Genomic DNA, 14,308 nt, shown 5'->3' on the forward strand with positions numbered 1-14,308 from the left:
CCCCATTGCTGGTCGTAAGAGGCGACCAAAGCGGGCAGCCCGTTTGCCGTGGGTTGCGTCCCTGTGTCGGCGGAGGATGGGAGTCTGGTAGTTGAGGGCACTGGTTCCTGGAACTGTGTTCCTTTGCCCAACACACTACTTCGACCCTTACTTCGCCTAGACGGGTGGCAAGATGGGCCCGGTCTTATCAATCGGCTGGTCATGCCAGGCCCTGTGCGTAATATTGTATATGCACTCCTGTGTTGTATTATAATGTATATTTTGGACTTGGCCAAGCATACTTTGTATGAATTACCAATTTTTGATGGAATAAATTGCCTAGAGTCTTACGCCAGAAGGCGGTGGCTCATGGGCCAATCTGGTGATGTTGACCTCTGTATTCTGTATGTCTCCAGTTTCTTGTCATGGACTGAACCTGCCTGGCACTACATCTGGTTGATAAATATAGCTATTCAAGTCATATTTGCTGGAGTATAGCATCCCTGTATCCCTGGTGTTTGCATGCTGGAAATCCGATGGGCTACAACACTGTCCTTGTTGACACTCCATGGTGGGTGGGGAACAGGTATGCCGAAACACTTTTATTTCACCATGGCTCACAATCATTCTGGTTCAAAGCGTCGACATTTAGAATCAAGCTCATCTGATGAGGCTGTTGCAAATTTTGATTCCTGGGCTCGATTCCTCATGATCGAAGCTAAAGATCATCAACCTATCAAACTTAATCCCTTTGCCATTTCTAAGGCAATCCATGGCTATTGCGGTGATGTTAAAAATGTGACCCGACTTCCTTCTGGCTCCCTTCTTGTTGAATGTGTCAGAAAACAACAATCCCTCAATCTATTATCAGTTAGTACATTTGCCAATGTTGAGGTTGTTGTTACTGAACACCGTACACTCAACTCTTGCAGAGGCATTGTTCGTGACAGGACTCGTTCCTTGTCCGACATGTCAGAACAAGAAATAGCAGATGAATTGGAAAATCAAGGTGTGTCTTCTGTGAAACGTTTCACAAGAAAGAAGGACGATTCAACTATTGAAAAGACTAACACCTACCTATTCACATTTTGTAGATCTTCATTACCTCAGTCAATCAAAGCTGGTTATGTCAACATCGGAGTGGAGGTGTATGTCCCCAATCCACTCCGGTGCTTTAGGTGTCAACATTTTGGCCATGGCTCTAAATCATGTACTCGCTCCGTTGTTTGCCAACGTTGTGGTGACAACCATGACAGTACTGATTGCCAGCAAACACTCAAATGTGTAAACTGTGATGGAAAACATATGGCATCCTCTAAACTCTGCCCTGTATGGCAAAATGAATCAAAAATACTGAAAATAAAATGTGAAAAAAACGTCACCTTTGGAGAGGCTAGACAACTCTTTCAATCTCAGTCACCACATCAATCAACCCTTAACTACTCTGCTGCTATCTCTAAGCCAGTTCAATCTTCTTCTGTCTCGTGTCAGACGGAATTGACTTGGGTCAAATCTGATCGACCCGTGGCAACTACAACTGATATCGAGCTTGACAAATCTCATGCTCCTACATTAGCACCACCTACAACGTCTACGGCAGAGAGTCAGACTCCTCCTGACTTAGTACTTGAACGACCTGCAACTGAATCTGTCCATCGGAAAAAAAATGAAAAGAAAAAGTCACAAAGAAATAAATCATCCAGGAATCTCGACCTTTCAGAGGTGCCTATCCACAACTCTTACAGTGCTCTGGATATGGAAGTAACTCCATCCTCACAGCATACTGATGGGAGTTCTCAACCCTCACGTTCACGTGAGAGGTCGCCTATTGAACCACCATGAGTCATTCACCTACTATACTCCAATGGAATTGTAGAGGACTTAGGAATAATTTTAATGACCTTCAATTATTGATACAGGATCTCAAACCGTCTGCTCTATGTCTACAGGAGACATACCTTAAAAGTACAGATAAATTTGATATTAGGCAGTATAACTGTCATCATTCATATTCCCCCCCAGGTGACAAAGCAACTGGAGGGTCGTCTATCTTGGTTAGACAGGGCGTGATTCACAGCCCTGTTGCTCTCAATTCAAATCTTCAAGCTGTTGCTGTTCGTTTAACTTTGAACATTGTCTTTACTCTGTGTTCCTTGTATATTCCTCCATCTACTTTGCTTCGACAATCTGATCTTCAAAATCTATATGATCAGTTCCCCAAGCCATGTATCATTGTGGGGGATCTGAATGGACACAACCCCCTGTGGGGAAGTGTTACCACAAACAATAAAGGGAAAATACTTGAGGAATTCATTTCTGATAATAATTTGTGTATATGTAATGATGATTCGAACACCTATTTACATCCTGCCACTGGAACATACTCAGCACTTGATCTGTCTCTCACAGATTCAAATCTATTTAACGAGTTTGAATGGCTTGTCCATGATGACCTCTGCGGAAGCGATCACTTTCCCACCATTCTTAAATCTGTGAACCCGAATCCTGAAACCTCCACATCCAGGTGGAATTTTACAAAGGCCAATTGGTCATTGTATGAAACATTGTGTACTGCAAAATTAATCCCTCATCATTTTCAGAATGTTGAAGATCCGATTCAATTGTTTTCCGATCAGCTCCATGCAATAGCTGATGAGGCAATTCCTAAGTCCTCTGCAAATCCTCATATTCGCAAACCATGGTTTACCTACGAATGTAAACAGGCACGGAAGTGTAGGAAGAAAGCGGAAAAGTTCTTCCGCCGACATCCCACAGTTCATAATTTAGATCAAGTAAAAATTACAAATGCAAAAGCCAGGCGGGCTTACAAACAAAATAAGCGCCAATCTTGGAGGAACTACGTCTCCAGGATAAATTCACGTACTCCTATATCCAAAGTATGGAACATGATACAACAAATTAAAGGCAAAGGATCAAAGTCTTCTGTTCACCATCTTAAGGAAGGTGATCAGTTATTAACTGATAAATCAGACATTGCCAATAAACTTGGTGAAACATTGGCAAAACATTCATCATCGTCTAATTATGTCCCTGAATTCATAAAATATCAGAAACAACAGGAAAAGAAAACTGTTAATTTTAACTCTGATAACGGGGAGGACTATAATGAAGTGTTTTCCTTCCATGAGCTACTTACAGCCCTAGGGCAAGCTCATGATACAGCGGCTGGTGCTGATAATATTCACTATCAGCTCCTAAAACATTTGCCTATATCATGTCTAGAAACACTTTTAGATATATTTGACCAAATATGGACGTCGGGGAATTTTCCTCCTTCTTGGCATAATGCCATTGTAGTCCCTAGCCCAAAACCTGGTCGGGATCATACAGATCCATCAAATTACCGTCCTATATCTTTAACCAGTTGTGTCTGTAAAACCATGGAGCGAATGGTAAATAATCGTTTAGTTTGGTTCTTAGAAACCAATAACCTACTAACAAATATTCAATGTGGTTTCCGCAAAAATCGTAGTACTATTGATCATTTAGTACGATTGGAATCTTTTGTGAAAAATGCTATTGTTAACAAACAACATGCAGTGTCAATATTTTTCGATCTTGAGAAAGCTTACGACACTACCTGGAAACATGGCATTTTAAAAGATTTACACGAGTTTGGTCTGAGAGGCCGCTTACCACATTTTATATCACAGTTTTTAACCGGCAGGCAATTTCAAGTCCAAGTGGGTTCAACCCTGTCTGACCATTATAATCAGGAGCAGGGTGTCCCACAAGGAAGTATTTTGTCAGTTACTCTATTTAGTATTAAAATCAATAGTCTTTCAAAAGTTTTAAATGATGCAGTGGATGGATCACTTTTCGTAGATGATTTTAATATATCTTGTCGTGGTAAAAATATGCACACTATTGAGAGACAGCTACAATTATGCCTCAATAAAATACAGAAATGGTGTCTAGAGAATGGGTTTAAGTTCTCCAAAGTCAAAACAAACTGTATCCATTTTTGCCGCAAATATAAGCCGCATAAAGACCCTGAACTATTTTTGGCTGGTTTTCCTATTAAAGTTGTTAAGGAAGCCAAGTTCTTGGGTATTATATTCGATAATCATCTAACATTTTTACCACATATCAAATATCTGAAGACTAAATGTCTGAAGGCAATTGACTTGTTGAAAGTCGTTTCTCATTCAAAATGGGGAGGGGATCAGACAACTCTCCTTCATTTATATCGTTCTCTTATCCGTTCCAAACTCGATTATGGCTCCATCATTTATGGTGGGGCCTGTAAAAGCAACTTAAAATTATTAGATTCAGTACATCATCAAGGCCTGAGACTTTGTCTTGGTGCCTTTCGAACATCACCAGTCGATAGCTTATATGTAGAGGCCGATGAGCCATCTCTAAAACAACGTCGAATCAAACTTTTGTTACAATATGTGACTAAATTGTACTCAAATCCTTCGAATCCAGCATATGAGTGTGTGTTTAATCCCATGTATGCCACATTATTTCAATCAAAACCAAAACTTGTTCCTCCACTAGGATTCAGAATGCAGCCACATATTACAGCAGCTAATATTGATCTTTCTATTATCTCACCTACCCGGCTACTGTCTACACCTCCTTGGCAACTAGTTAAACCAGAGGTAGACCTAACACTAACTACCCTAAAGAAATCTGACACAAACCCATTGGTATATCAACAAGAATATGCCCAATTAAGGTCAAAATATGATTCTCATCGCTCTATTTTTACCGATGGTTCAAAGGACGGTGGCAAAGTTTCAAGTGCCACTGTCATTGGATCTAAAAGAGTGTCTTCACGAATTCCTGGTAATAGTTCTATTTTTACGGCTGAGGCCAATGCTATTCTTATAGCATTGGAATACATTCAAAACCAATCATCTCCACAGTTCATAATCTTTTCTGATTCATTGTCATGCCTTCAGGCCATACATAATTGTTCTTCAGATCATCCACTGCTTCTTGATATTTTAGAATTGTATAATGTTCTCGCCACTGCCCAATACGACATCGTCTTTTGTTGGTTGCCGAGCCATGTTGGAATTGTTGGTAATACAATGGCTGATGCTGCTGCAAAAGCAGCACTCAGCAAATCTGTGACACCACTTCTTCTACCATACAGTGATTATAAACCTGTTACTAGATGTTACATCAGAGACCTAATGCAGAAGAAGTGGGACACTCAAGTAGGTATAAATAAATTACATGCAATAAAAGCAAATATCGGTTATACCTACTTGGGTTGTCAGTCCAGATTTGAAGAGGTCATTTTAAGACGATGTCGTATTGGCCATTCCCGTTACACTCAGGAATATATTTTAAAAGGTGAAGATCCTCCATTCTGCATCCCTTGTGATGAAAGGATCACAGTCAAGCATGTCCTGCTTGACTGTATTGATTTTTCCATCACAAGGGATAACTATTTCAAAGTTTCATCACTCAAGGATCTTTTTAACATAAACTCTCATTTAATCATTGATTTTTTAAAAGAAATTGAATTGCTTAATAAATTTTGATGTAGAAAGTTATATATTTTATAAATTGGTACTATATAATTATGAACTGAGATTGTTAGTGGTTGTACCCTTGATGGGGGTTGAAGTAGCGTAAAATTATTGTCCCCTGAGAGGGTGCGTCAGCCCACTTCATTCAAAGTAATTCATATATGCCAGGTTTTTAATCGTAGAATGATTGTTTATTTTAATTTTGGCTAAATTCTCCACACTCACCAATAACTGAAGGGTTGGTGTAAAACCTGCCGGGGTCCATGCAGGTAGCAAAAGTACTGTAAGCCCCCTTGGTCCCTGGTATGGTGGCCTACCTTTAGTTGTTGGTGATCAATAGCCTGTTTTTATGATGTGTCGTCTGTCATAATCCAATCATTTTATTGTTCTAAAACTAGTTTTAAAGTTATAATCTGTGATATCTTGCTAGTTGTTGTACTGTCCTTTGACGACAGTTTTTTTGTTGTATAAGCTATACCTTGTTCAAGTCACGATATGGCTGAAATATTGCCGCTGTGACTTTAAATAATAACTCACTCACTCACTCACTTACAATATATGTATTATGTTTTAGCTAATATTGATAGTCACGATATGGCTGAAATATTGCCAATGTGACTTAAAATTTAACTCACTCACTCACTCACTCTTGGAGGGCCAAGATCAGTTCTTGCCGGTTGGCTGGAGAGTGGTCGTTGTCGAACACGACGATCCATCAAGTCCCAGAGGTGTTCTATGGGGGACATGTCGGGTGAGCATGCAGGCCACGGCAGGACGTTGACATTGTTGGCTGCGAGGAAGTTAGTAACAATTCTGGCTGTATGGGCTCTAGCGTTGTCATGCTGATAAATGACACCACATGGCTGCTGATGGAGAAATGGTAGGACAACGGGACGAAGAATGTTATCCATGTAACGCTGAGCTGTCAAGTTTCCGTCAACGATGACCAGCAGCGTCCTCTCCTGCCCACAGATCCCTCCCCACACCATGACACTTCCTCCACCATATGGTACGACCTCCTGCACGCAACACACCGCCGTTCGTTCACCCCTTCGGCGGTAAACACGTTGTCTTCCATCAGCCCTAAACATACAGTATCAGTTTTCGTCAGTGAAGACAACCCTCTGCCAGTCACGTCGTTGCCAACGTCGTACAGTCCGGGCCCATCTCAATTGCAGACGACGATGTTGCGCTGTCAATAGCTGTCCTCTGTATAGTCTAAAAGCCCTGATTCTATGAACCCTGAGTCATCTGGCCACTGTCTGTCCACTAACCCTGTGACCTAAGGCATTTGTTGCCGATGACGTCACTGTCAGGAAGCGATTTCGGAGGTGCAAGGTAGGCAAGTACCGGTCATCATGGGGCGTGGTCACCCTGGGTCTCCCTGTTCTTGGCCTGCAGCGGTCCGCCCTTTCTGTCTGTAACGTTGCATCAAGTTGGTAACGGCAACACGGCAGCAACCGAAGGTTCGTGCAATATGGGCGTGGGTGGCTTCCATCTGTACCATACCCAAGGCTCGTTCACGTTAATCGACCTCTGAGTCGTGACATTTCTTTTGTTGTTTTTTTTATCACTGTGGATGTCTGACTTGCCGTTGCAATCGTTTTATACACTTACCCGCACGTGCATTTGCAGTTGTCCGTGGTGCACGTGTTTTTTCACTTTTTCGCGTGTTATCTTGCGAACATGTAACAGACGATTAACATTTTTTGCATACACTATTTTTGTATTTATGTTATGTGTTTCAGATAGACTTCGTCGAAAACAAAGTTCTACTTTGTCTGAAATTTATATTTTCAGTTGTTAAAGTTTCTTTTGGACGTCAGTTTATGTATGTTGACATATATGTATGGACATTTGGATGAATAGAGATATACCTCCTTATAGATAGTGATCGTAGATGATGCGTGCATGAAGCAAATGGAATAATTATGTGAGTTATCGGGTAAATACCACGTTTAGCAATATTCAGCCATATTGTGATATTGGTTTCCAACATACAAGACGGACCATGAAATTATGACTTGAATGTGGATCTGGCTTTCTGGTGTAATGTTGTGAGTGAGTTAAAAATTTTAGTCACATCGGCAATATTTCAGCCATATCGTGACTATCAATAGTTAAATATAATACATACATTGAAACTTATATAAAAACCTGCCAACGAGGGACAGTAAAATAACTAGACTTATCACAGAAATTAATTTAAAACTAGTATGTAAGCATAAAATCAATAGCACTATACATAACATTACATTATAAAAACGGGCTATAGATCACCAGCAACTGAAGGTAGATCACCATACTAGGGACCATGGGGACTTACAGTACTTTAGCTACCTGCATGGACTCCAGCCGGATTTACATCATCCCTTCAGGTGCTGGCGATTATTGACAAATTTAGCCAAATTAAAAGAACACATATTCTACGATTAAAACTGTAGTTGGAATAACATACTTTGAATGATATGGACTTACGATACCCTCTCCGGGTCTGGTGTGATGTAACACCCCATAATCTCCTGTAGAAAAAAAGCTTAAAGCACGAATAAAGATCACGAGATGATACTGATGTATACATCTGGACATATATTTGCGTAGCATTACTACGTTAGTTCATCAGTATATATGTATTTTGCGCAAAAGGATATTGTAGGATCGACGCTGACATGCGCATCGATAGGAACATGGAGAGTCTGTCTGAAGAAATATAGACATGCATGGGATCTTTTGGATAGTTCTACTTCACGGTTAGACTAACGCTCAGTCACTGAAAATATATTATTTTGGTTAAAGAAACTATATTTGAATTTAAAAGGAGCCCCAGTGAGATGCAAATTTCAGCCTGAACCTGTTGAACATCTCGGCTTGCATTGCAGTAAGACCTGGGCAGAAGGGAAAATAATATGGTTCAGGGACTGTGAGACAAACTACTTCACGGTCTGTATCGCCGTCGTGATCTTTAGAGCTACGAAATTAGAGCCATCTGAGACAGTGACTCGACACCTGTTTGCACCCATCAGATACCAGTTACTACTGTCACTACATCTCTCGCCAAACGAACAGAAATACGATAAATGCCAGAAGTGTATATATCTAAGCCTTCTAATTTACTATTTAAATAAATGATTTAATTATATGTATATCATGTTAAAAAATGTATTATATGTATCTTTGATGCTGGTACCGTTTTGTCGCCATTGTGTAGCTTTTGTGGAGTTATTATGAATATTAAATACATGTCTTGAAATATGGACTTGTAAAAGAGTTCATCTTTGAACAATATGCAATCTAACCCATTTAATTAGCTTGTATGGATATATTATCCAAGGTATTTACTTATACACACTTATTATGGACATATACAGAATTTCGTTGTACCTTATTATTAAAAAAAATAACCGTGAAGATCCGGGTTAAAATAGGCCTTCAACAACCCATGCTTGTACGAAGGCGACTAACTTGGTTGATGCATGTCATCGTATCCCAATTGCGTAGATCGGTGCTCTTGATGTCAATAACTGGTTTGTCTGGCCCAGACTGGATTATTTACAAACCGCCGTCATATAGCTGGTATATTGTTGAGTGCGGCGTTTAACAACAATCAAACAAAAACTATTATTAAGCACCTTCCAACAATAATAAATTAAACTTTTATTTTCTATATATTTAGTTTTATTTATAAAATAATTTGATTCATAATTTAATCATTGCGTTGCTTTCTTATCTGTTATTCAATGCACATGTTCAAACCCCTAAACATTTAATATTTGATTTTTCACAAATGGTAACGTTAGTGAGTTGCCTCGATCTTTCGTTACCTACTCACAGGAACAGATTAAAATAACTTGTTTGTACTATCATATTTCAATTTATTTAATTCATTATACGAAATTAATAATTCATTTATCACAGTATAGATCATATTCGTTTATATCACTATCTGATGTTAAGGCTTTATTGCAGAAATTATAACTAATTCAAAATGTAGAAAGATACACAATTTGCCATTATTTGAAATGCAATATTTTTTATCTTTTAAACTATACAAAGTATAATGTAATGATTAGAATGCCTGTAACGGACAGTTTTTAAGAAAGAAATAATAGTCGATTAGTCCCATGTTTCAGATATGCCCTTCAGTAGTATTATTGTATATTTCCAGATATATGTTTACATTGTAGTTCTCTATTTGTGGATAATTAAAAAATCAACATAGAAAATACATATTCTGCCATGACGAAAGAATACAGAGTACACAATAACTCGCACTTGTTCAAAAAGAGATTTCAAATCACAATAACATATCTGATATAAACAGAGGTGGTGATGCTTTAATCTCTGCATTGTGCCCTTGTTCGTGAGTCCTTGTTCTATTCAGCAAACAGCCCAAACCCGAAACTCCACAATATATCCGATTACACTGACCCACACTGGCCCCAGCTGGATTCTCCCAAACGTCAGTTCTCCATGCGATACTGACACCCTTGTACGTCTCCCAGACCATAGAGAATAAATTTAAAAAGAATCCAGCTCAAGTACAGAACGATTTGGCAAGTTCAGATCGCCTCAATTCTATCCCTGGAAGTAAACATTAATAAAAAATATTGTTCTTGGCTCCTTTAGATTATATTTTGTAAATACAAAGTTTTTAACTACGAAAATTTTACTGACACTGGTACTGTCCCTGTTGAAGCTATTTATAGCTCGAATAAGAATTTCGAATTATCGTCCATTGTTCGATGTCAATACATAGATGACAAGTGAGGATATCATATAATAATCGTTGATGTCGCGCTACACTATAATAAAACTTATAATCAGGTTGACTAGAATGTGCATTACTACAGTGATCATGTACCTGATCATGCCCTTTGTAATATCAGAGACCACATAATAGATCTATTATATGGTCTCTGGTAATATCAAATACTAAAATGTTATTGTGTGATGAATTTAACTGGATCATTGGTGACATGTGATATTAATATTCCATCAATTTCTTACCTGGTTGGTCTATCAATGTCTACAAAATAAAAATTATAAAATTAAAAAGGAGGACAGAACAATTCTTAATTTCAGGCTCGAGCTGTGGAAATCTAGACTCTCCCATTCATTGTAGCCTTGCGTTGGTCTCCTTTTTCACTATATTCTCTTTGGCCTACGTCACAGCTCATACCACACATTAACAAGACCAGTTTGCCCCCAGCCGGAGCTCCTGGATTTTGGTTATATCATCTAACATGGCCAACTCTGCTCTTAAGTAAACAGGAACATAATCAATGAGGGGTCCTTTATAATCCCTATTTGACTGCTTATAAAAATCTTTTATCTCTCCTCACAGCTGGTTAATGTATGTTTTTGCTGCTGAATATTCGAAACAGGGTGATTGGGTTGGTACTACACATGTATACGGTTCTATTTTAAATGACTGCAGCGCTCCATTATGAAAACAAATTGTTTTAACGCCGCTCTCAGCAGTATTCCAGTGATATATGACGTCGGTCTGTTGTACATGAAATAAATGCAAATTGAATCTTGAATCTTGAAAGTTGTAACTTTTCCTCAAATCAGTATGACATGCAGTATACAGTATATCAACTGCAATATACTGTATACCACATGCAGTATGCAGATTGTCGAGAGCTCTCTGCTGGGTTGGAGCACACATTTCCTACCCCTCTCCCCTCGGCAAACATCTCATGGGGGGGGGGGGCAAGTCGCAGGTCAGGCGTGCACTCGTCAGTTGTCTTATACGTTCAAGAGTAAGATCTTCCGGACGATCACTGCACTAGAGGAATGTGGATTGTTGATGTTTACAGCGTGTTTGGAACTGGGAGATGAACACTGAGCACTTTTAGAGAAGAGCTCACAATAAAACGTTACGGTCTCGCGAACGAACTTGTTTTTTTCAATTCAAGACGCACATGTATCAGGTTGAACTTCTACGACAGATATAACTTGGTTACCGCTCCCTAACATTAACTGAACTTTACGCCTTTTATACACATTTGTGGGGCGACAATGCGACAACGAGTCATACTTTGACATTGAAAATGTCGCGTTACGGCATTGTCGGCCTTTTGTAAAATATAGAAAAAGATTATTCAAAGAGCGACAACGCGACAATGCGACAAGTGGCCAAAACGTCGAATTGTCGCGCTTTGGTTAATTTTGACACGTTTTGCTTGTTTTTGTAACAATACGTCAACGCGACAACGAGAGTTATGAAATAGAAGTCTAACATGCCAATTAAAAGATAAAGTGTAAAAATGCGCTATAGCAGCTTCTGATTTCATAGTCCTTCAAGAATGATTATCAATAATGGGATGGGTGATCATCTGCATACCGAGTCTATACGCTGTGATTAACAATAATGCTCAAATGTATGACATGTATTCGCTGTAGGAACATATTGCTTATACTCGTCCATGTTTTTGACGGACAATATAATTTACATGCTCGGTAATAGCGAGGCATCATTGTGTGTTTCCGTGCTTTGTTCAGGTGAACAGTTGACTTGTCCTTGCATGTGTTTGTGACGGGTGCCACCTGTGTTGCAGGATACGCTCACCTTTTCGCGTTGGATGACCTGAACCACTTCGGATTTTTATACCACATCAGTCTGATAAACCATGATACAACTGAAATACTGTTCAAAGTGGTGTTTAATGCGATCACCGTAGTGTGTTAGTACAACAATCCAAATTTTGTGTAGTGATGTTATGTAAAACGTAAAATAGCATATTCAATTATTCTATATCATAAGAATAAACTTGCGTCAGTGTATTTAATTAACGCCAAAAACCGTATTTGTTAAACACATATAATAACAGATCATATACACGCATGGTGCCTTGACTTACTGTTAGCTTTAATAGGCCATTTCGGAATAAAATAGTTCCTCCGAAAGCGAGAAACATTTGTTTTAGTTTGTTTACAAGAAAGGTTTTCCAAAAAATAACCTCCTAAGATGAGAAAGTCTGTTAAGAACTACCTCAGTAAGTCAATCACAGTGACAGAGCGTCGTTATACATTTACATCAAGTACAAGACGTCAAAATGGCCGACACGATAAACATGACGGGAGATATTTCCGAAGTTGTTAATTAACCTGTGGCGATTTCAAGCCTTTTTCATCACTGATCAATTGGCCGATCATTGACAGGTGATAGTAAAGTGTCAAATAGATACTAGGGTAAATTCATAGATTGCTGTAGATTGTCACTACGATAGTTTGAATTTTGGGGTGTTTTTTTTTCTCTAGGATGGGTTGTAGCGAGGTCATCCTTGAACGGGCATGCAACCAAACTCTATGATTCCCAGAGTATGCTAAGACGCTACGTTCAAAATTAAAGGCTCTAAATGATGAGAAACAACGCTTCTGTATGAACTTCACATTGCAAAATAAGTTACTGTTATAAGCAAATGAAACACAACCCATTATCCGATAGAGGTAAATGTGCATAGCGGAGAGATATGCTATCTCAATAAACTTGCTAACATTGTTTGGTTTGACTTCTTGCCGCGTGTCTGAATTTCATTAACATGTTACATATCCTAAAACTGACTAATCAGCAAATCTCGCTACACTGCGCGCGACAGATACTAGAGCTAGGCATACCAAAAATACGAAACCTAATGCTTCCGAAAGGAATCCTTGGACATTACGTGCGTCGGGGGACCAGCGCCATCTGATTGGCCGTTAAGAGTTGTACAAGGCGAGGCAAAAAGCCTCGTTTTTCCGTCCATTTTACGCTTGAAAAACTCGATGCTTTTCCGGACACTTTCTAGGCGCTAACCAATTAATCAATTTTAATGAATTTTAAGTCGTGTTTCCGTCCAATGACCATATACGGATAAAAACGACGTTTTCGTGTTTGCAGTGACGGCGTCATCCATAGCCCCGTTTAACTTGCTACTCCACGTCAAGCTGTTGCCATCCGTGTAACTTTGCACATTGTTTTTACATTGTGCTCACTATATATTCCACCATCTTCTTCTCTCCGTCAGTCTGAACTTCAAGCTCTTTATGATCAACTCCCCAAACCCTGTATTATTGATCTAAATGGGCATAATCTACTTTGGGGTAGTGTTCAGACAAATAATAAGGGGAAACTTTTGGCAGATTTCATTTCCAACAATGACTTATGTATCTATAACGATGGTTCAAACACATATCTACATCCCGGTACAGGTACATACTCTGCTCTGCACTGAGCAGTTACAGATTCTCATTCATTAAACGAATTTGAATGGTTCGTACACGAAGACCTCTGTGGCAGTGATCACTTCCTAACCATTTTACCTTCAGATGATCTTCCTTCAACTGGCCTCTGTTTGAAATGCTTGCATCCAATAAATTTAAACCTGATCTGTTTATTGACGCGACTGACTCTGTACAATTATTTTCTGATGAATTAAACAAAATAGCAGATGAATGTATTCCTAAGTCCTCTACAAATCCACACATCCGTAAACCATGGTTCAATAATGACTGCAAACAAGCTAGGAAGGCACGGAAAAAGGCTGAACACTATTGCCGTCGCCATCCCATGGTCCATAATTTGAACAAATATAAAATCTTAAATGCTAAAGCCAGGCGTACATTTCAACAAAATAAACGCCAATCTTGGCAACATTATGTTTCCAGGATAAACTCACGAACGCCCATGTCCAAGGTATTGAACATGATACAGAAAATTAAAGGTAAGGGTTCTAAATGTAGCGTCAACCATCTTAAGAATGGGGATGAACTATTAACTAATAAATCGGATATTGCAAATAAACTCGGTGAAACGTTAGCTAAACATTTTTCTT

The 14,308-nt window shown here is 39.1% G+C and overlaps 1 protein-coding gene across 1 annotated transcript; it reads left to right on the plus strand.

Annotated features, from left to right (window-relative positions):
- The first annotated feature begins 591 nt into the window (after window positions 1-591).
- LOC125377301 lies at window positions 592-1,821 on the plus strand. Its single transcript, XM_048390261.1, has one exon. The coding sequence runs from the start codon at window positions 592-594 to the stop codon at window positions 1,819-1,821; it is 1,230 nt and encodes a 409-aa protein (XP_048246218.1).
- Window positions 1,822-14,308: the final 12,487 nt, after the last annotated feature.

This window comes from Haliotis rufescens, unplaced genomic scaffold (genome assembly GCF_023055435.1).
Source record: "Haliotis rufescens isolate VD_foot unplaced genomic scaffold, xgHalRufe1.0.p SCAF_89, whole genome shotgun sequence".
Lineage (NCBI taxonomy): Eukaryota > Metazoa > Mollusca > Gastropoda > Lepetellida > Haliotidae > Haliotis > Haliotis rufescens.

Bases quoted from the DNA above. Each gene is read 5' to 3' on its own strand.
- LOC125377301 (XM_048390261.1), top strand. From the start codon at position 592: ATGGCTCACAATCATTCTGGTTCAAAGCGTCGACATTTAGAATCAAGC.